The 24,066-nt window shown below is 40.5% G+C and overlaps 1 protein-coding gene across 2 annotated transcripts in view; it reads left to right on the forward strand.

The window, feature by feature from the left end:
- Positions 1–24,066, forward strand: part of LOC139621069 (arf-GAP with coiled-coil, ANK repeat and PH domain-containing protein 3-like) — a 75,100-nt gene that overhangs the window by 25,187 nt on the left and 25,847 nt on the right. For both annotated transcript variants that reach the window (XM_071477286.1, XM_071477285.1), the window contains exons 2-8: positions 7,989–8,046; positions 12,428–12,547; positions 13,266–13,319; positions 22,138–22,196; positions 22,564–22,747; positions 23,802–23,846; positions 23,961–24,056. In XM_071477286.1, the coding sequence (XP_071333387.1) occupies positions 7,989–8,046; positions 12,428–12,547; positions 13,266–13,319; positions 22,138–22,196; positions 22,564–22,747; positions 23,802–23,846; positions 23,961–24,056 (616 nt within the window). The remainder of the gene's footprint in view (positions 1–7,988; positions 8,047–12,427; positions 12,548–13,265; positions 13,320–22,137; positions 22,197–22,563; positions 22,748–23,801; positions 23,847–23,960; positions 24,057–24,066) is intronic.

The raw sequence follows: 24,066 nt of genomic DNA on the forward strand, positions 1-24,066 counted from the left end.
TCAGCAGTTAAAGTGAAAGCATGTGACCCCAGAGTTTCACAGGTCCTGTCCTTTCGTGAACTCGGCAGTAGACATTATCTTCAGACGTGGCAGAGTCCAGACACACGAGGCCCCTGTGAGGAAATAGTTTGGTGGGAGTGTTGGTGGTCTCTCTGTTGAGTCCACTGAATGAAGTGGGTGGGCCGGGAGGGTCGCCTGTCTGAGAGGGTTGATGTAGAGAAGGGGCCTGGTGAATGGTTGCCACTCACCTGTTTGGCTACACACAAGTATTTGGCACAGTAGGGAGTCAGAAGGGAGGGGGGGGGGGGGAGTGAGGAACGACCTCTGCTTGTAGAAGAGCAGATCAGGCCTTTGTATACACACATCCATGCATTCACCGCTGGATTAATCAAAGCATGAATGAGTAATAATTGCTGCAGCAGACGTGTCACCTCTGTGAAGCCATGTGCAGCGCAGAAGTGCAGATGTGTGTGGTTGAGGAGGGTTTGAGGTTAATGCAGCGACAGCGACACACTCACAGTGCAGTCTGGTGCAGAAATGTGAGCAGTGTGTCTAGTGCAGCTAAGCTCTTTCCTCTGTCAGAACAGAAAGCAGACCTGTTTAATTATGAGGGACACATCTAAGCTTTCAAGTAGAAATAAAAGCCTGGGCTTATGGAACAATAGTCAGGGCTTTGAACACATGTCGGGGAGGGTATTAGTGGAGACATCTGAACTCCCTCTACACCTTAAATGCATTAGGATTGGGTTACTACAGATAAGGGGCATTGTAATTCTTAAAATATTAGGCTGATGATGTAAATCTGATGCCAACTGGAAGGCTGCAAAGGTCATAAGGTCCAGGTTAGGGCTTGCAACATGGGCTATTTACTTTCTGGATAGGCAGTGGTAATCGAGACCCTCTCAGTTGTCGGTTCTATGCCTGTCAAGCTTTCTGTTCTTGCACATCGTATAATGCATTTTTTAACGATAACAGTGACAGTTTTACTTTTGAAATTCTTTGTGATTTTTGAGACAAATGGTCCTCACTTTCAGACAGAGTCAGAGCTTTTAGATTGATTTTCATCACCTTGAGTCTATGTTTTAGCAAATATCAGACTAGTTTTGTTGTATAAAAGTTTGAAGGACCGACAGAGCTGGAAGAAAATGAGATTCTCTCTCAACAGCAGTCCCACAAACATCGACCACTAATTACATATTACTGCTAAATTAGTTTAGTCCTTCTCTGCCCACACAGCACTGGGATCAGCTGCCTATCTTGCTGTTGTAATTGTTGTGGTGACTGCTCATTGTGTTTGTGTTTTATTGTGTGTTTTATAACAGTATGATATGATAAAAGAATAACTTGTCAGGCTGAGAGCATTCAAAACGTGTTAATATAACTTTTCTTCATCCAAAAATCCATTAGTCTATATTATCAGTAAGATACAAATTATATTGGACAGTTGAGAGAAATGATGCGTTTTAATTCATGTTGATAAATCAGATTACAGACAACTGGTTAGGGACTGTTTGTGAAGAATGTAAATAGTGTTAATAACTTAATTATCTGCATCATTGCACTGACAAGTTAACATCAGAGCTCTTGATTCTTTTTTATTTTTTTGCGGCTGAAACACACATTAACACATGAATATTTTGAAATGTATTAATTTTGCACCAAAGATCGTATTTTTATCTGTTTAGTTGTTGTTAGTTGATGGGTTAGCTAACTCAGCTAGTCTCATATAACTTCTGTTATGATTTGGCACCATATAAACAAAATGGACCTGACTTGATAATGTTAAACCCATTTGCTGGCTTAGCTTACATACTTTCCATCCTGTTTTTCAAATGGTATTTTTTCACTTGTATCATTAGATGAGAAATGTGTTTCAGGATGAACGCCGATGCTATCGTGTTAAATTTGCTGAGGTTGTTGGAGTTTAACTTCCTCAAATCCAATGTAGACGAGGACGTAGCTGCTACTGCTAATATTAGCTTAAAACTCAGTTAGCATCCAGGATTCAGTATTTTTATTCATATCTTTTTAAATATAACCTGTCACCTCACAAACTAAGGGTTTTAGTCAATGATGTGCACCTTGACTTTGGAAATAACGTATTTCTGAGTGGCTAGCTAGTGCTCTGAAATGCACTGGGTATATTTTTCTAAGTGCTTGGCACCGCATAGCCAGGGGAGCCTCCTTGACCCTGCATTAGTTCATATAGTGCTCTGAAGGAGGAGGAGGATGGGGAGAGCTGGGAAGGGTAGGGAACATTAGGGGCCGTGCAGCTAAGAATAACCCGAACTGCTGCTCAACGTAGCTGAAGGGAATATCCTCGGGGAGCCCACCCCCGCCTCAATCAGCCATTCAACCCCTGCAGCCCAGCCTCAATTAGGACACTAAAGCAATCAATATTATGACAAAATGCCGCCTTTTCTCCAGACAAAAAGCTGCTTTGTCACAATGGGGCCCTCAGACAGACTGGGCCGCCCTGTCTCCAGCTCTTTGCTTCCCCTCCTCCAGCCCACCCCCCGTCCCATCTCCGCCCTCCCAAATTCTTCACACTGATGAAACCTCTTGTGGTAGATTCTGAATTTCAGATGAGATATTGAAAGAGCAAACAGCAGATTGATATCAAACAGTCTGCTGATTACTGAGGATCACTTGAAGCTAGCATCTTACTTCTGCTCTACAGCTGTTCTCATTTGTATGCTGGCACAGAGACCAGAGCACTGACACTGCTGCATCACTCAGTGGCTAATTCGCTCTCCCCAGCCGGCTGCTGTCTATAGATTTAGTTCCCGCGCCCCAGCTGGTGGACGCTTTTGAGTTTGGTTGAGTTGTGTTTAAGGGGTCACTACCTGGGCTCAGCGTTGGCTCCCTCCTCAACATCCCACCTGCTGGTTCTCCATCCAGACCACCAGGCCCCTCTGCCTCCAAAGCACAACCCTCTGGGGCAATCAGAGCCCAGCTGCATCTTTGTCAGCCATCCGGTTCACACACAGCAGCCAAGACAACAGCTTACTGGCTCAAGTGTTTTGGTTAGGTACAAATTCAGGGTACTAAACGTCTGAATTTTGTAACTTTATATTTAAAAATCTAGCCTTTAATCACATTAAAAACACAATTGACATTTTTGATTGTGATTCAGGGACCAGTTACTCGACACTTACACTGACAGTAATAGAAATGACAGTAATTGCCTATAAAACCTAAACCATAGATATTCTGTAGTGCTGAAGGGTTGTAAGGATTTCACTGGATATTTCATCATTGCTCTGTGACATTTATTCACCCCATTCTGACTCATTTCTCCTTTCTGCTGCAAGGGACAAGGGTGTTTGCTCCTCAGCTGGGCGGGTACGTGCTGCAGCTGCAGAAGATCATATAAAAACAACACAGGGAGAATAATGTTAATTCTACTTCATCATCTACTTTATCATTCAGTGGATATCAGAATTTTAAAACAATAATGCCCATATCTGTTATACATACATATATATATATATATATATATATATATATATATATATATATATATATATATATATATATATATATATATATATATATATATATATATATATATATATATACATATATATATATATATATATATATACATAATATGGTACATTGTTATGTATTTAAGCACTATTGATGCTAATAATATGCACTGCAGTGCTGTAATTGAGTAATTTTAAAAAGTGGCAGTGCAACTTTTACTTTGCTTTCCATATCAATTTAAAAGGTCATGATAACTCAATGCTGTGTTGACAACTTGTTTCCATGTGGTCAAAAAAAATGAGTTGTTTCAGGTTTAAGTGAATCAGAGTACTTTTTCCCTCATTGCTTTCTGGAATAATGGAAACGTTTTGTTTGAGATGATGCTTGTTGAACCTCTAAAAGACATAGTTCACACACCACAGAACAAAGCCAGCATGGAAGAAATGTTATTTTACATTACAACATTTCAAAAGGCTTTAGCCCAGCATCATGTGTAACTAGTTAAGACATGAGTCAGCTCATGAATTAAAGAGAAACAGAGTTGTTCTGCCACTTTGGGCCAGTAAATAGCACCTCCGCTGCTCCTCTGGACGCCGCGTCAGCAGCCAGAAACCACCGGAGCTGCAGCTTGCTCAGCACAATCTCAGTGTTTATTATGTTTTTACACCGCTGCCTAACTGCACCGTTCCATGTCAGATAAATGATCCCAGACTAATCCTGCACACCAACAGGGGCACATAACCTCAATCTGCTGAGACGAGCTACAAACTTATTGTGTTGTTGCTGTTCGGTCCTAATCAGTCGTTAAGAACAACCAGCGACTGCATGTTCATTAGAGTCAGTTACTGGACATGTGAGGCACCAGTAGATTTACTGGTGTTTAATAGTCTCCTGACGAGGCTTTAATGGTGCAGCGATGGTCATCTCCTGTCACAGTGGCCTTGTTGTGAGTCGTGTTATTATCTACTTAGCTTCCTTGCTCCCTGTGGTGTGAATAAGGGTCAACTCACAAGCACATTGGGGACCTCTGCGGCCCACTTACTAGATGGTTGCCGTGGCTACGGGCCCGGGGCACTGTGTGCATCCATTATGGGAGGCATGTGCAGCGAGACAGGCCAGTGGGGGTTACAGCCTGGGGGTGGGGTTCAGCGGGAGCAGCTGCCCCACGAGCCAGAGTCTGCACATCTGGATCACCGAGCTGGGCTGTCACCATGTTGAGCCACACTGGATCAGTTGCATTTGGAGCAGTGATGTGCACGAGACACATTGGCTGAAACTCTAGTTGCACCAACAGTGGTTTAATATTTTGTGTCATTTAGATTCCTTAAGATTTGGTGTCTTTGTTGTTACAAAATGGGATTAATTCAAATAAATACTGTATGCATCTGGAAAGAAAATAATGGTAAACATTTAATGTGCTGTGTATGTATGCAAACCCACCTTAATAACTATAAAGATCCTCTCTTGAAGAAAAAGAAAACGTATTTAAATTCCCCCTTTTCTGGCCCCAATGAAATAATTTTCACACAGTCCCTTAAAAGGACAGTGTGAATCAGAACCAGCTTGTTTTGGCCAAGAATGCGTACAAATACAAGGAATTTGACTGTTTTTCCTTTGCTCTCAGTGCACTTACACACTGGTCCAAAAATAATTTAAGAAGATAGAGAGACATACAGCTAAAATTAAGCATATCAAAGCTGAGCAAAGATGGATAAACACAAACATTTAGCTATTATAGCTGAAAAAAAGATGCATATAGAAATATCTAAATAAGCAACAATGAACATCAACATACAGCGTCTGTATACTGTATCAGTCAAACAGGTTGTGTAAATTGTAAACAAGAAAAGCATTTTAGAGTAATGCAGTTACTGTGTATACATGAATGTGGGTGTGTGCAGTATGTGCATTTATACATTTCTATATAAAATATACACAACATGCAGAGGCTGACGTTTGACAACGATGATGATGATGTGTACTTGTTAAGGCACAGTGTGAATTATAAACTGTTAAATACATTATTTATAATTTATATTGTAGATGTTTTAGTGCTACGGGGACTGTGTTTGGACACTATATGATTTAACTGCTAGTCTGTGAATTCAGTCTTTCACAAAAACCCTTGGATGCAACAACAGGCAGCAGTTTTCAAAATATGACTTAGAGAAAAAGTGAAGGTAACTGAATGTTTAATTGGATTAATTCCCCATTTCAAAAAGCAGCTCATATGTAAACACTGATGGGCTGCTTTGGAAAGTGGCTGACAGTAACATGGTTTATTTTATTCATGGGTTAAAACATGCAAAGCCACTACAACTCAAGATCTTGTGGCTGAGGAAACACAAACATTAAATGTATAATTTGCAAGACAGGTTGAGAGGAACTTTCCTCATATCAAAGAAAACCCCAGGGGTTCCTGAGGGTCCCCAGCAAAAAGGGGAATAATATATTTTCACTATAATTCCATCCATAGGGAACAAAATGTCAGAATGTATGTCTGCTTTGGTCATAGGTTTCAAACACTTTCTGTGATAAAACATCTAAAAGCAAAAATCACATCAGATGGGGGTCTGTGGTCTAGTTTGTGTCAGTTTAGGGATTCTTGGTGGGGAAAGGTTTGAGAACCTCTGTTTTAGAGAAGATGTATCAGTGCCTCTGGTTAGAATGGGTTACTCATGAATTGCGTTGGGTTTGAAAATAAAAAAGTCAGAATAATGTTTTAAGATCGTATGGCTCCTGCTGAAAGGCGTGAGGGAACAAGCCTCTTGGAAAACGAGAGCTCGCTAAGCTCTGCATTATGACATGAAAAGGGCAGTTTCAAAAATGACATCAGCAATGAAAACAGCTTCGCTCACTGCAAGATTATCCCCGGGTGTGGTTGAGCTGGAGGCTGTTCGGTAGGAGATCAGTTGAGGTTACAACAACACGTGTCCACATGTGGAATAATATGGTATTGATTATTTAGGTAATGTGTGTTTCCATTCTGCATGAGTCGGAGCTTTTGACAGATATTTCCTCTCTGGAGTATTTCTCCCTCCACTCCATATAGAAGGGGATGGTGGGAGTAAAAGCTGTGCGGGGGTGGAGAGGAGGGTGCGAGCACGTGCCATCCTTCGTCCCCTGAGCTTTCTGCAGCCTGGCCAAGCAGGCTAATCCACCCAAGGCCAGGGGGAAAGAGATGAGACTGATACAAGTTTTATATCCTGCCAGGCATGGCTGATATATGCCACGGATACTCTCATCACAGAGCTCCCATGTTTGTAGGGCTGCCATTTGTAATGCTATCTCCCTGATATCGAATGGAAAATGAGCTTTAAGAGAAAGCTGCCAGAATAAATCTTCAGAAGTGTCTGTCAGATAACTTCGGAAATCCCCTCATACCCAACCCTCTCTCCTTAAAATTCTGTATATATGCAACTGAATTTAAACAACAAACACAGAATAATGGTCCCATACTTTATACTTTTCTGGTGTTTTATTTCAGTTTTATAAAATAAGAAGATATATTTGTGGTTTCAAGCACCAAAAACAATGTCACTGTAGTTTTACATCTCCTCTTGGGCTTCTCTCTTGACCTCTAGTAACAACGGGTCAGCCTCTCTTCTGATTGGCTGACTGTTTTTGTAGTGATTGAATAAAAACATTTTTCAGGTGAACACTTGGAGAAATCAAATCCTGCAAGGTTGGATGGTGGGTCCAGTTGGGCCACGCTGGGGGTAAAGCTGAGGGTGGTGACTGATTTGTTGTGACATCACAAAGTTCCAGAAGACCTGACGGCTCGTTTTAAAGCTCAGTTTCTGAACACAGGCTGTGTGCATTTCTCTGTGGACTGAGGCTTTGATACTTTCACAGTATTAATATAGAACCTAGACCTGCTAATCAAAAAAAGACATGGAAATCTCATTTTATACAATATGGGACCTTTTAACAGTAGATAGAAATTAATACATTAAGGCGGTGTTCATGATCCACATTCTGCCTCCTGACGTCAGTTGTGGAGAAACTATAGATTTTGTTATTTTTTAGGAGCTACATCATCCAGCTGTGAGCCTCTGGCTGTAAATCACACCTCTCCCAGTGGACCGGGGCTCCAGATGCAGTTGGGCGTGGTATTGGTGGCGGCAGTGTTGACAGTGGGTAGGTGGATTGGGAGTTGTGGGATGAGCCAGACAGCCACATTCCCTTCACTGTGTGGAGACCTAGTCTGCCACTTTGTTTTGACAGAGCTGAACTGCTCCCACCAGGACGGCGTCTCACCCAGACTCTCGCCTGTTGCTGAGTGAAACATGTCTGGCTTTGGCTTCGCAAAAGCTCCGTCTGTCGTTCACAGATTTAGGGAGTGTTCCTCAAACTTTCTGAGAACGTGGGAAATCCCAAGCAGATTGTTGAACGGCTGTTTTCCAATCAGACGAATGATCTTAATTAATTTTTTTTTTTTTTTTACAACATATTAACACATGAACTAACAACTTCTCTTTGCTTTTGTTTTTCAGGGCAAATATTGATGAGGTGGAGACAGAGGTTGTGGAGATCGAGGCAAAACTAGATAAGGTAAGGGCGTCGGTGACATCACCGATCACTGAGGTGTGGCCACAAGTTTGACAATCCTGAAAGTTTTAACAGCAGCACAGCAATGATTTACCAGCTGCTATGGTTCTGTACAGCAATGCAACAAATGGCATGGCTTTCCAAGATAGTAGTAAAGCTGTGTTAGCTGAACATTAACTATACTGTACAACAATGTGTTCAGTGATCCAGGTGTTAATGTGAACACTGTGGAGGCCGTGTTCTTCATGCTCTTTAATGACTGGAGTTAAAAAATCTATATTGCAAATTTACATCTGTGACTTTTGTTTTCGTAAAGTTTCAGTTTTAGACACAGTGACAAACACATTATTATCAGCTTTGAGTGACCTGTTTTCCAGAGCCCTTGTATATGGCAGTGTGTGAAATATGAAGGGGTCTCGCACCCATAAATACCACCTCAAGGAACCTTAGACCCAAATTTGTTGACAGGGTCACAAAAATAACCAAGTGCCACATCACATACAAGCACTGCTGGTTATATTTGTGCAAATACACATTAATAGATTTAAACTTTGCATCTTTACTCTGTGTATTTGAAAAGTGTTAAAAGGTCAGTATACATAAACAAATAAAAACACAAAATTTCAGCCCTTATTTTACTATAGAAACTTTTTTTTAAAATGAGGTTTGAGGTGTTGTTGAAAGTAAAAAAAAATAATCACCGTATCAACTTAAAATCTTTTGAAACAGGTCACCAGTGTGTACTAAAAGGTCAGTTACCATCTTGGTGCTTTGTGGCAAGATTTATAATGATTGAAGGTATCCATACTGCGCCAGCTGTTTCGTGCAGTCTGAACGTTCGTCTCAGCTGATCAGTTCTCAGGCAGAAACACAAGTGAATGTACCTATTTTTTCTGCTAACTTCTGACTTCTGCATGGATCATGGTTATTTTTTTATCTTTAATTTATTCTCACAGACCTTTTGTGAATGTAGTGCTCTGAGATTTTGCATTTACTGCCTATATCTGTAGCCAGTTCTGGACATATTTGGTTACAGTCCTGCTCTGAACCCTTCCAGAGTATTTCACACACTGATCTTTGGCCCATATGATAGCGCTGAATAAAAAAATGACTGAAAAGCAGGAATGTTGGTATGTCGTTCTCCACATTCTGTCACAGTATATCTGTTGCAACAGAGGTTAGACACAGCTCGCCCATTATACTCAGCTGCTCACTCTCAACATGATATTACTCTGCAGTGCCTAATCCTGCATAGCTAACATTGCTACCCTCCACTGCTGGCGGTCTGCACTTTATATAATGGGCAGTGCAATGTTGAACAGTGGAAGTGGCAGCAGTGTGAGATGGGACTCACTGAAAACATTAGACGGCATCACACTCGCTTTCAAAGCATCCAGTTGCCCTGTAATGAGGCAGCCAGATGCTTTGCCGGTAATGCTCATGTCACAGGTCCATCTGCTCCTTTTGACTTTGAATTACAGCATGTGTCACAGGGAGAGCCAGGATTAGTCAGGCAGGCACTTCTTCTTTTGCTACCATTTAAGTTAAACTCCTAACAGAAGAGATCCAGGTCACTTGTCTTCCTTCATGACGCTGTGGAGACAATTTCACAGCTTTCTCGTTTACTCACTTACTCACTTTGGCATCTGAATTTGAAAACTCCTGCAATTCTGTGATCATTTATTTCTCCTTCTGCACTCTGCCTGAACGGTTCTAATAAAATCCAGTTGCACAGTTTAAAATTAAATAATGAAACGGGGGAATAAGAAAAGAAGAAACTATATAGATCCACATTACAATTAATTTTCTCATCTAGATTTTCAGTGTTTTGTTTTTTGCTACTTGAACCTCATTAGTAACATGTAATTAGGAGGAAATTCACATTACACAATGAAACGGTCAATTTTAGCTGTGTTAGTAGTGTAGCTCTAGGCAATACTGAAAAACCTCAGCAACTTTAAAATCTATTGCCATCAATTTTTTTACAGACATTTATGGTCTCCAGAGGATGAAGCCTAAGGACTTTGTTGACCCCCTGACCTTTCCGCTAGCACCACCACAGGGTTCAAACTTTATGATGCTGAGTGTTTGCATCAGCATGTTAGCATTTAGCACAAAGCATTTGCTACTTAGTCTTGATTTACTTTTTCAGTAGCTTTTACTTTCTAGCTTTGTTTTATGGACAAATACCAAAACCTTTGATAGTAAATTGTTCTGTAGCGAGGCAAGACTGTCAAACCTGTCATCCTCTGTTTTCCTTAATTTACCCCTATAGAAAAATAAGTGGGATTGCCATTCAAATGCCCAAAATGTCAGTGCTTTCCCAACCTTTCACTCCTCATAAGACCACAACTTACATTTAGGTTTGGATACGAATTCATCAAATAACATGAAAAACATGTAAACTACTGAGTTTTGGAGGTGCTTCCGATCTCAATGCTAGCTAAGCTAATTATGTATTTCATATTTAACTGACTTCATATCAGTCTTTTCATCTAACTCTCGACAAAAAAAGCTAATAAGTGCATTTCCTAAACTGTCAAACACTTCCTTTAGACTAAAGGGCAGAGTAGCTCAGTCCTGCAGTGTCTGGTTAGCAGATGGGAGGAAGTGGGACTTTGCTGGAGAAAAAACAGCGCTGGGAAAACAGAGAGGCTGGCAACAGAACACAGGCTGAAAAATAAGAAGAAATTAATTTTCCTCTCATGGAAGTAGAAGCTAAACAAAGCAGACTTTGGCAAATTTTGCTGACAGTTGCAGCACGTTCACTTTAATGCGTTACAGCATGGGCTCAAGATACAAGTCATACAAAACATACATGCTGCATTATCAGTGCCTGGAATCAATTCTCCAGTCCTGACATTAATAGCTTTTATGTGCTCTTATGTCATATGGACCCCACATGAAAATACACCCACTAGTATATGTAATTAGACAACAAGCAAGCATCTATATGACATGCATCCTTAGCCATGTGTGGTTAAAAAACATGGAGATTTTGATATGGAAACAAATGTTTGAGTGTTGTGGCTGAGCACATGATGATGAGCCACGAAAGCTGCTGCTGCCCTAAAGTGTTGATTGTACCTCAGTTATAGTCACATGACGCCTCTGATTGAGCAGATTTCACCAAGGCTTGATGAAATAGGAATCTACACATAAGGAGACGATGCAATCACAATCAACATTCAGGGCTGTAGCCAGTATGTAGCCTACAGATTATTTATTTATTTATTTATTTATTTCACATTATTTATATCTACTGAACTCTTAAAATATATTTTCTGTGAATGTTATTTCCCTACATAAATCTGTAAAGCTGTTTCAAAGGCGCCTTTACAGTGCTAGAAATATAATTCAGGTGGAAAGGCCTTAAGTCCCCTTTGGACAGGATTAACATTATAGGGGGAGGTAGGGAATTACATATTCACTATGCTTCTTGGTGGTTTAACTTATTTAACTCTTATAACTAATGTCAACCATTGGGAAATTCCAGGATATGGTCTGTAATAGACATGGACATATGACAGGACAAAGCCAAAAGAGAAAGCCACAAGACTCCCCAGGCTGAAGAGAATTAGTCTCCTCTGAGTCATAACTCTTAACTCTTAACACACAGACATGAAACACAGTGATATCATTCAGTGTTACTTACACTTTCTGAGGATATCATCATCTCCAGTAACCATTGCAAATAAACTTCCATGAATGTGATTTTTAATTATGGAAAAAAGACGCTGCAGAACTTGCCTGAGAATCGTGATGTTTTTAAGTTTTCTCCAATATAAAAATTATCAAGTGATAGTTTTCTGTACATCAGTGGCTACATTACAAACTGCTGCTGCTAATAGATAATGAAGCATAGCTTTTAATAGTGTCAATATGCCAAAATGTAAACAAATATAGGGAAATAAACAGGGCTCAGAAGAGCTGTAGCTGACTTTACAGCAGCCCATCTGACCAGCTTTCACTGGGTCTTTCTCAACTGGTGACCATCATCATGTTGGTTCCCAGATAGGCCTATATGTTTTTAGGTAAATTTTCACACTAGGATGCCTATATTCTTTATTCTTTCTTCTTTGATCCCCATTATGATTATTCATATACAAACAACATATAAACATACAGCAAACAAACAAGCAGTGATTTACACCCTGTCAGTCCAAACAAAATTACATTAAAAATCAGAATACTCAACATATCAAATAAGTTAAACAACGCATGTACAGAATCTAAACAATGTATAAGCTCCGATGATTGACGTTGTCTTTAATGGTAACTACGACCCTGCTCACATCAATATTACATGTGTTGTGTAAGCCCCAAAATGTACAGTATGTTGTGATACCTTCATTTATCCCCTCTCCTCTCTGTCTCTCCACAGCTGGTGAAGTTATGCAGTGGGATGATTGAAGCAGGGAAGGCGTACGTGAGCGCCAACAAACTCTTTGTCAACGGCATCCGGGATCTGTCCCAGCAGTGCAAGAAGGATGAGATGATCTCGGTGAGTCTCTGATGAGCTGGGAATGCGTCCAGGTCATTTCATCTCGCTTCTGTTTGATCCATTATCGTCTTTATTGTGGCTTTGTTTTCTTTATTTGTCATACTTTTCTGTCACTTAGTGGAGGGGATTGTTGCAGTAAATGTCTCCAGGGATGGGGACTTTCCCTCCTCTTTGGGTGTTAGCCTTGCAGCTCTGTACTGTATGTGTGTGTGAGTAAACCTGATTACTAACAGATCAGTAAATGACGATCAGATCGGGTCTGGAAACTTGCGCCTGGCTTGACTCACAGCACCAGCGTCTTGGACTATTTTCATTGCTCCTGACATTAAGTACTATTAAAAGCCTTCTTGGCTTCAGCTGTATGACTAATTGTGAGTTTCTTATTAAAGTCTTGTTCATATTTGTAGTTTCCATTGTAAAAAAAGATCTGAATCAGCCCTGCAATTACAGTTCCTTTTCCCGTACAAGGTTCAAGGAAAAAAATCCTCTCGAACTTAAAAGTCCACCTCAGTGACATTAACCAGCTTTGACTTAATTGTAGCGTTGCAGAGCTTTTCATTTTCTTCTACTTACAATTCAAATAAATTTTGGTTTTAGTTTGTGACAGCTTTTATTTGCTTCATTTTACCCTCAAATGCAAATGCAGCTGCAGTTATGCGAATATTTCTTTCTGTCTAGTTAAAGAAGGTTTTGTGTTATTTATTTATTTTTTTTGCAGGAGTGCCTGGAAAAGTGCGGGGAAAGCCTCCAGGAGATCATCAACTACCACATGGTAAAGTCAGCCTGCTCTCCAGACTGTCCCCATATGCTCCACATACGATAGATTGAGACACAGCAGCACGATGATTTCATCCAATCTTGAAATGCAAACATTAATTGGCATTTAAGGCGTCACTAGGGTCCTATATGCCCTTTAGTTTGATACAAAGGGTCAGGCTGAGCTGTGTTTGAACTGATCCCACATGGATCACTTCTTTCACACATCATTAAGTCTGTCTGCCGTTGTGCAACTGTCAGTAATGTACCTGTCAGTCAGAGCTCCAGCACATCTCAGTACTGCAGAGCAAAAATGGCAGAAAGGTCAATTCACAGGAGGAATGCCTCATATGGTCCAGTAGAGATGTTACTGACACCTGTTATAAAGTTACTGGTTAATGAATTATTATTTATTGATGCTTTATGGATCAGTTAAAAGCCATTAAGAAGAACAAAGTTAAATCACATTTACTTTTCTTTTTGATAATTATGCAGTGATCCATTAATAACTGCTCATGGTTTCTCACTGATCAATCAATTCTGCAGTTATAAATGTTAATGTCATTAATGAAGGCTTTTAATGATCATACATGCACTTTTAAGTGTCAGTAAGTTGTTAATAAATGGGTTTTGGTCCAGATTGTCTGCAGCCCTTTTCTATAAATACTTTAAGCCCCTATTTATTATTTATAAGCATCTGCTCATGTACAATCTATACACAGTATACGGTCGCTATCCCACAGAGTTACACACAGTGTACAGTAGGAACTATATTATCATGTCTTATAATCCATGTAGTAAATGCTTTTGGATGCTGCTTACAGGGGATTTAAAATGAAGTAAACTACCCATTAATAAATTGAATAAATTCATTATTTATAACTTACACCTCCTTTTATAAAGAATGTTCTATTAGAACATGGTGCAGTAAAGTCCTTTTCTGTCAGTTATCTATATTTTCCCCATACTCAGCTTTGTTACTGTATTTTATAATATCCACAGCTTCCCCCTGACATTAGAGCGAGGTTGTGCTCCACTGCTGTGTCGTTTCCCCTCCCTGCCTTCAAGCTCTTGACCCCCTGCCCCTATCCTGCCCCTCCAAGCCCCTTTGAAGTCCATTAGCTTGAACCCGTTGCGTGCTTGGCAATGCTGTAAAGTGCAGCGTGTGTGTGTGTGTGTGTGTGTGTGTGTGTGTGTGTGTGTGTGTGTGTGTGTGTGTGTGTGTGTGTGTGTGTGTGTATCACAATCCTTTCTGAAGCTGAAACAAAGATGTGTTGTCTCAAATCCCAAAAACCCTCAAATGGAGGGTTAATAGCTCAGGTCGGTCAGGCAGGCGTGGATTAGCTTTAGCCGCTGGACAGTAGTAACCCCGTATAACCTTGACATGTCACAGAGTGTGTTACATATGGCCAGTCATGGCCTCAGTATGTATGTGCGTGACTGCCGATAGCATGTGACCATACAATAGTGTAATCTTAAAGTATCTAATATGTGTGCGTGTGTGTGTGTGGTGCTGAGCGGGTCTGATGGATCTGATGTGCAAAAAGCCAGAGAAGAAGACATGTTGACAGACAGGCAGGATCCTGCATAACACAGCGACAAGTCTGCGAGGCAACAATTAACCTTTCACAACCTTGATCAGCGCACCATTTTGCTGAGAGCTAGATGAGCAGATTGGTGCCACTTTCATGATGTCCATGGAATAAAAGGAGACTGTTAGCACAGCTGAACACCGGAAACAGGGGAAAACAGTCCGGCTCTGTCCAAAATTAACAAAATCAATCTGGCAACACGTCTAAATCTCACCACTCAATACGTTATATCTTGTTTCCTTAATCTAAATAAAACTTGGAGTATCATTGGTATAAATTGAAGTATAAAAACTGCAGTTTGTGATGATTGTGGGGTTATTTATTCCTGCCTGGAAGCATCCCAAAGGACCCCATTAAGACCCCATTTAAGACCATCCAGTCAGACCTCTCAGTACAACATAAAGTAATTAAACAGCACCACAAACTACATCCTTCAAAATTCAGTACAATATAATGTAATAAATATGCAAAAAAAGCAGATTTTGTAAATCTTGTATTGTTGATTTTTCTTTGCTGAGGTGTGGATTCAACACGATGGTCACTTTTGAGGCTGTAGTTTGTGCTGCTGTTTTACATGCGTGCTATCTTTCCTTTTGTTTTGCTGTACCTCTCTGAACGTACTCATCTCAGAGCTTTTGGTAGTTTTAGGATCACATCCTTCTCTGTTTCCAGTTCTTGCCAGCTCCAGTCAAAAGCAGACCTCAGAGCTCCATCAGTCTGTCAGTGCCACACTGACTGAGTCCTCGCGTGTCTGGTTCAGTGTGTCACACTTTAGAGACCACAACAGAGCGTGGTTTGGCCTGGGATCAGCTGGCCTCTTCTGCTGTAAGCTCAGCTGGGGTTTCAGCCTCCTCTTTCCCCTCACGCTCCCTCCTTCCCTCCATCCAGACCATTAGAGCCAGGGGTCTGACTGGACATTAATATGATTGGCTCTCAAAGGTTTTCTTTGTTGCTTTGATGTAAAAGCAGAACAGAGGAGGGGGAAGTGTGTGTGTGTGAGAGTAGTGCGAGACTGACGCGATAAGAGGGATTCCCCTGAGATGAAAGATTCACAGGAAAGATAATATTTGCAACTCTGTGACCTTAACGCAGCGAGCAGAGCCTTGTGATGCACCGTTATTAAAGAGTTTCATATGATGAAGCTGTGACACTTTCTGTTGACATCTTATGCATGTTCATCTTTTAATCAGGGAAGACACCATACGCATTTAACTGTGCAGCTCTCCCTGCAGCTGAGGGACTCCAGCAGGGCTCCGATGAATAAGAAATGATGATGGTTATATCTGCTACTTGTGACGGAGGTCCCTCTGCGTGCATGTTTTGCTGCACAGCTGCCGCTGCGCTCGCTCCACGCGGCAGACACTCAAGAATATTAGATGGCACCGTACAAACCGGACCTCTGAGTGCCAACTGCCCTTGTCGAGATGCACGCTCAGATGCCTTCAAATCCCGCAAAAATAAACACAAACAGCACATATGTTTGAGCATTTACAGCACATGGATGAGAGCTGAGACAAGCAAACGCACAGAGCCAAGAAAAGTATAAAGGCCCTTGCTTCCCTCCATTTCCTGATAGCTTGGTTCCCTTGCCAGTCTATTACGGCACAACAGAACAAACAGGCTCTGTTTGTACGAAGGGCAAACACAAGCCAAGTGTAGCTCCTTCTTCTCCAGCTCCGAGACCGTAGCGTCTTTTCCCTTTCAGAAGATTTCACAATTGAGTTTTCTTTCGGATGGGCAGAAGCATCAGCCGAACCAGGCCAACGTTTTGACAGTCGTGTTTAATTCAAGCATGAAACTCCATATGAATACTCCATAAATTATTGACTTATGTTTGACTCTCTGAGCATCCATTAGAAATGAGGAGAGACTGACACAGAGATGCAAAGAGAGACTAACATCAGAGCTGCCAAGTTGAAGCTGCCAAGTCTTAATGCATGGTTTATACATAGGGGAGCTTGGAGGAGGGGGGGGGTTACAGTAGGTAGATGGGAGGAATTTAGGTTACATGTGATTCTGAAAACTGTTTTTGATTACATCCAGTGTTATTTTCTGGATTTGAATGCCTCTGAATACAGTAAATGTCCTCGTGCAGGAGGCTCTACATACTGAATGAGTGAGTGAATTCCCAAGTGGGACACCAACACCACTGTCTCTCAGTTATATTTGGAAACTGGAAAACAAAGCAAGACACAATAGGGAGTCTACAACAGCAATCCTTATCATTCCTTACAGACTGCACCGACATTGTTTGTTTAGAAAGTTAAAAAAATTTACTGAACTTAACTAAACACTTCTATATGTGACTGAACACTGTTGTTCCTGTGTCCCTTAATATACTTCACATTGACAGCTGGTCATGCAGTAGTTGTGTTGTGCAGCACCAGCTTTCTGGATGGTAAGATTAATTTAACAACATGAATATAAATAGCAATTTTGATCTCCATTGTCTGGATGAGGACACATTCATCTCAACATAGATTCATAAATTATAACGGCTTTATATGTGATATAATCCAAGTTATTCTAATGTTACATGGTCTTCTGCCTTATACCGCAGCTTAGTCTATATCAGTGGTTCCCAAAGTGGGGAACAAAGCAACTGCAAAGGGGGCGTGGATGACTAGGGGAAAATTTGGAGTAAAACTAAGTTAATTTATGCAGGAAAAATAAACAGCAGTTTAGATGGTTGTGTTTTCACCAAAATTCAACGTGGATCAGTTTTTATTAGTTGCTTCATTATTGTCAATGATTGATAAAAACTGTGGGGTGGGTCCGTCTGAAGGGGGGCCAGGCCAGAAAAAGTTTGGGAACCACTGGTCTATATTTAGATGTAAAATAAGCAGAGTAATAAATCCTAGAGCAGGTGTCAGCATGAGTTTCAGCCACCGGCCAGTTTTTCAGCATTGTTTATTTGCTGAATAGACAATAGTTTGTGATTTTCAGACGGTGGCCTGCCTGATTTATGGTTAAATTAATACTACAAAAGTACTCATGTTGAAACATTGGCCAAATTATATGATTATATTAAGTTTATTACTTCATTCTAGCACCATGAACTGCATCTCTTATGTTGGAGCAGTAGCAGATGTTACAACATCTTATTTTTTGGATTTTTTGAGGCTTGTATTTATATTGTCATCTATAGTAGATTTGTGAAAGATCAGGTGGAAGTTTTGGTGTAAATGAAACTTCAGCTTTCTTCAAGAGACCAAACAGTTTTGTTGAAGGGCTGGATCCGACCACAGAGTAGGTTACCTTCCTGAATAAAGTCTAAAAACAACAGTTTTTCTTGACACAATATGACGTTTTCTCATGGATTTAACAGAGGTGCCTAAAGGAAGTTGCGTGCTCACTCTTGTGCGCCAACTGGGCTAAAGATAATTGCTCGATTGATGTTATTAGATCAATCTGTGTCCCAACATGCCAGTGGAAAGAGAGGGATATTAACAAACTCACAGTCAGGACAGTAGTGCATTGTGATGGTGTCTCATTCTTTAGCTCTGATATCAGGCAAGTGAAGATGTGCCAGATGTTCCTTTCTTACTTACAACATGTTGTTTGACAGTGTTTTCTTTGTTTGCCCACGTCCCCGCTCTGTTGTGTGCGTTGATCTGTCTGTCAAAAATGAGGCTGAATGTTATGATAGTCAGCGACTGGTGGGAAGATTTTCAAGTCCACGCGGAGTGTGATTTCATTCATAATTTCACCACGTCTGAATGTGTGTTTCCACAATAGCAGCCTCAGGGGTGTGATATTATCTTACTGATAACAGAAGCATGGCGGCACTCTCACAGTTAGCACGTCAACATGCTAATGTGTAGCATACCAGTATGTGAAGCTAATATTTTAAGCATCTAGCATGCTAATCTCAAGCATCTGGTTTGATGTTTTTATAAAATACAGAATCCTTCACTTTTTTCTTTTTGTAATTTTTTTTTAGTCAAAGCCTGTCCTGTTAGCTAGTGGGTCATAGTCGGTAGCAGAGAAATAGGATGTGTGTGTTTGGACCACATCTGGAAAAAACTTTTTTTCACATTTCAAAAAGAGCAGGGAAACATTTACTTGTTATGTGCATACAAGTAGGTGAATAAAAAGATGTGTAGTATAAAGAGTGTGGGAGTTAATATTTAACAAGTATTGCTGTAGGCTACGCTGTTAACATGAAGTGGTGGTTATGAGCAGTATATGCACGTCTACATTAGTATATGTAGCGTGCTTAGATTAATATTTGACAAAGATAATGATAATGATGATACGTACATGTTTAATGTGAAATATATCGTTCATAATTTGTAGCACCGTTTGGGGTCATGAAAACTACTGTTAATGGTATCTATCTAATATTTGCGAAGGTATTTCACAAACGGAGAAAAAAAAACACACAAAAAATCACAAACGTCCATCATCATCCACAGAACGCTGCGTTGTTACACTAGCTGATTAAAATACAATATCCCTTTAGGGGTATTGTATATCTGTAGGCAGTGCATGCCTTCCTCCCTTTCAGTCGGGCTGGTTCACGTCACGCAGACACAACCTGTGAAATCTTGGTGCAATGAGAGTGGGGTGTCAACTTGCCACAAAGCAGCTCAGGAATGCTGCAGGATCCACTAACCCCACAGCCAGGAAGTCCCAGAGCAGCTTTCCTGCCACCACTCACTCACATCACATCATGGTGGTGCACTTGTTGACTTCACAGCATTTAAAGACTGTGGTCGACATTGAGCCAGCGCTTCCCAATCTAATCTTACACTCAAGTGTTTATGGCCCCTGCGCACCTCTGCCCTGCTGATCCTGTTTTGAGTCACTGTGTGTTTGTGGGAGCCCTCGATGGCACAAACTTCTAGTTCTCACTTGCACTTTTCTGAGAGCTTGTTAAACTGCTTCCAGGGAAACGGATTGACCACACATGGGCAGTCCTTTGAACATGACACTTTGCAAGACGCCATTAAAAGCAGTTTATGTACTTGACCAAAAACTTTGTCTCACCTGTTGGAGGGCTGGAAAAGTCTGGTTTAGTTTAGTATCGGAGGAATTTCTTTGTTTGTTAATCACATACAGTAAAGCGAATGCTTTCTTTGAACCACAAAGCAACAAACAGGATGGAGAAGCTTCTTTGTTGTTTCACTTTCACACATATTTAGACCCAGTGAGTTTATAGAGCAATAAAATGAGGCCTGAACCCACAATCAAAACAAACACTTCCCTTTTAGAGGTGGTGGCAGGACTACATTAAAACTGACCACTTCCATCTGAGCCACATTTTTATTTTTTAAATCTGGCCAAATTAAAGTCATCTATGTTTATTTTTTATGCCGGATATTGGATGCCTCCATACACTGCCTACAGCGACTACAATAGAGCAGTGTCGTACTCGTCATCAGCTCCTGTAATCCCTGAGTTAAAACGCCCATGAGCCTAGTTTTATAGGGCCTTGCAAACTCAAATCTTCTAATCCACACACACAGTTGTATATCCAATTATTCAGGCCGGATGAGGACGAAAACCCTTCAACCAATGTAGCTGCTCAGCTGTGGTGTCAGGACATGGGCTTCAGCAATTTGCCTGAGAGGGTTTGCACCCTGCATTGGATGCCGACTCTGCAGTGTCACATTGAACCAAAAACTCCTCCCTCCCACTCACTTCCTCTCTCCCTCTCTGCCCAAGTGACCTATTTAGCAGCAGCAGCCGCAGCAGCAGTGGCAGCAGCGGGATGGCAGGAGCAATCGCAGACAATGTGCTCAGAGGGTGAAAGGGAGGAGGAGGGATCTTGAATGTAAAACACCCATCTGAAGGCAGTGTGTTGTTGTGTGAGAGCGGGTGTGTTCGAGTTTGAGTGGCATTCCTCTTCCATTCATTCCAACAGGCATTAGGGGCTGATTTGCATCATTTGAATGCAGCTTGTGGAAAAAAAAAAGTTGTGCTTTGTCGCCCTCTGTTGGTTAAAAATTACATGCAGGTGGTTTGACAGTAGAAAACTATTGTTTACATTTTGTTTACATACATACATGCAATTAAATCTCAGTTTTTTACAGTAGCATTGAGTACATTTACTATAATACTGTACAATATTGAGGTACTTGTACATTACTTGAGTATTTCTTTATACTTTTCTGCCACTACAAATCATACTCAACTTTTAATCACTTCTATATTTTCTGACAGCTTTAGTTTGCAGATTCAGATTAATAACACGTAAAATTAATAATAAATAAGTTATGTTATTATAGGTCAACATGAGGTACGATGAAACTTATTTGATCCCTCGGAGGGAAATTTATAAGCTACCCAGTAGAATAAACCAGCTGCAGCATTAAAGTGATGTACACATTAATGCATCAGTGATTTTGATTCTTAGACCAACTTTTGAAGTTTGCCATTCTCTATAAATATAAGAGTATTTTTACTTTTGATACTTTTGGCATATTTTAATACAAATACTTTTAGTTAACTCAGCACCAATGTACTCTGTTTTAGTGTTATATATTGATGTTGGGTAATTAAAATATGGTTATTCTGAGCCAGTGTTAAACACAAGTTTTACCTTAAAGCTGTCACAAATTTTATTTTTAGTTGATATCCAATATAGAGAAGAATTCAAATACCATATTATTAACAACTGGTAACAAAATTGAGTTTAAAAAGAGTTTCAATGGATTATAACAGTATGCAACTATACCATTTTTTAGTCTGTGTGAATAACTCAATAATAACTCAAAAATAAATAAAATAATAACAATAATAAATAAATAAATGACACCGTTGTCTTAGATTTGATTGGTGAACCAGTGATTTTCTACCTATGGGAACAGCATAAACTCAACCCAGCATTGCACTGATGGTATAATGGCATAAATTGGTGAATAACAGGTAATTCCAATAGTTTTACAATCACAATTCTTAACAGAAATTGTAAAGATCTTTTTTTTTAAATTTGGGCTGCAACTATTTTTTTCATTATCTGTTATTTTGCAGTTATTTTCTTGATTAACATCTTAATTGTTTTGTCTATAAAAGGTCAGAAATGGTGAAAAATGCCCATCACAGTTTCCTAAAGCCCATAAAAAGCTGACGATTAATTTTCTGTCGATTGACAATTGTTCCAGCTCTAAATGATTGATATATTCATAAATATCCTGGAGTCGGAAAAAGAAACTCTACACTAGCAACATGAAAAAGTTTTGCCCATGGTTTTAATGTGTTTCAAAAATGCTTACTGCTTCTTTCCTTCTGTTTCAGATACTGTTTGATCAAGCTCAGAGGTCTGTGAAGCAGCAGCTGCACAACTTTGTGAAAGAGTGAGTGAAGCCACAACTCATCATGCTTCAGTCAGGTGTCCCTGCAGAACCTTTAGTTGTATGAAAAATTCAGCACAGGTAGAGAAAGGCAAAGTCCACAACCTTTAAAGAGCAGAGGTAACCTTTTAACCCCCGAAAACCTTTTTGGTGTTTTTAAATATTAAACAGAGAGAAACCTTTTGCAGCCCAGATATTTTGCCAGATTATTTTATCATGAAATATGTAGCTCAAGGAGGTTATTTCTAACCTCACACTGACTTAGCAGGTTGACTCCTGTAAATATGAAAACTCTGTAATTCTCCTGTCTCCTGACTTGAGCTTTTGATTCGGTGGCTGGTCTTAAAGTTTGCTCATCTGTGTTTGTCAGGGATGTTCGGAAGTTCAAGGAGACCAAGAAGCACTTTGATAGGGTGCGTGAGGATATGGAAATAGCGCAGGTCAAGAACGCCCAGGCGCCGAGGAACAAGCCTCACGAGGTCGAGGAAGCCACCAGCACGCTCAGCATCACACGCAAGTGCTTCCGACACCTCGCCCTGGACTACGTACTACAGGTCAGAGAAATGACTCGGATCCATGGACCAATGTTTCTGTCTTTTTCCTGCAGTTGTGTAGTTTGCAGTGGCTTTAGTTTTTAATAGTTAAACATAAAATAGTTTTACATACAGTGGTATAAAGTTCGAAAACTTGTTAATGGTCCAGGTGGTCAAAGTTAGAACGGCCAGACAATACTAATATGAAATGTTGAAGTAGATCTGAGTTCATTTACAAACTGATGGTACACATTGCATTGAGAGTTTATCATACATGTGTGTTTCAATCTGTTTGAGTTATAACCCTGAGAGGATGTGGTGTGACCTTCTGAGGCAAAAAGTTTCAATCAGACAAGAGGGAACAATCTGATACTGTTACTACATGAACTAATCTTGCCTGTACAGTCGAGGAATGACCATGACGCGGGACTTTATCCAGCAGCCACGTCTGTGTCCGTCCTTCTGATCTGTATGACACATTCTCCGCTCTGCTCATATGCAGCATGGGTTTATTTTGCCCACAAGTTGTAAACCTCCTACCCAAGACTGCCTGCGGGAGCAAAGAGACTGATTCAGTGTGATCGCTGTGATGGCCGTGCCCTCTTTCTTGTCTCGATTTTGTCTGCTGGCAGCCGTCTCTCACTGCTCTCAGACATCCGACCCTTTTGAGTCTTAACTGAAAGTGTCTCAAGGCGGAAAAGGTCAAAGCTGTGGGGAGATGCGCTATATGTATAAGTGACTTCTTAAATGTAGCACAAAATGTAATTTAGGTTTGCATCAGTTAGGAAATACAATGCAAAGGCTTTAATTCAGGACATGCCTTAGCAGGGATCATGGTTGTTGCATTCAGTATAAAAGAAACAAGTCTGTGTTTAATGTTGCATTTATATACAGAGAGGTCACCCGTCACGTCAGGCAGTGTTACGTTTTTTTCTCCTCTTCTTCCTCACACAATGAAATCAGGGTTAACAGTGTCACCATTAGACAAAGGAAGGTATTGTCCCCTTTTCTCATTAGCCAGTAGGTCCAGACTGTCTAATGTTCATTTAGAAAACTCATCTCTTCTTTTCTGCAGATCAACGTCCTCCAGGCAAAGAAGAAATTTGAGATCCTAGATGCCGTAAGTAGACTGTAACGATGCAACACCTGCATCTTTATAATATATTCCACATACATGAGGAGTGTGTCGTAAAACTTTTTAACATTTGAAAACCACTGCTTCTGTCCCATTCAGATGCTGTCATTCATGCACGCCCAGTACTCGCTGTTCCAGCAGGGCTACAACCTGCTGGATGAGATCGACCCGTACATGAAGAAACTGGCTGCGGAGGTGAGCAGAG

Source organism: Trachinotus anak, unplaced genomic scaffold (assembly GCF_046630095.1).
Source record: "Trachinotus anak isolate AG129_WGS33_773 ecotype Australia unplaced genomic scaffold, CSIRO_AGI_Tana_v1 ptg000004l, whole genome shotgun sequence".
NCBI classification, from domain to species: Eukaryota; Metazoa; Chordata; class Actinopteri; order Carangiformes; family Carangidae; genus Trachinotus; species Trachinotus anak.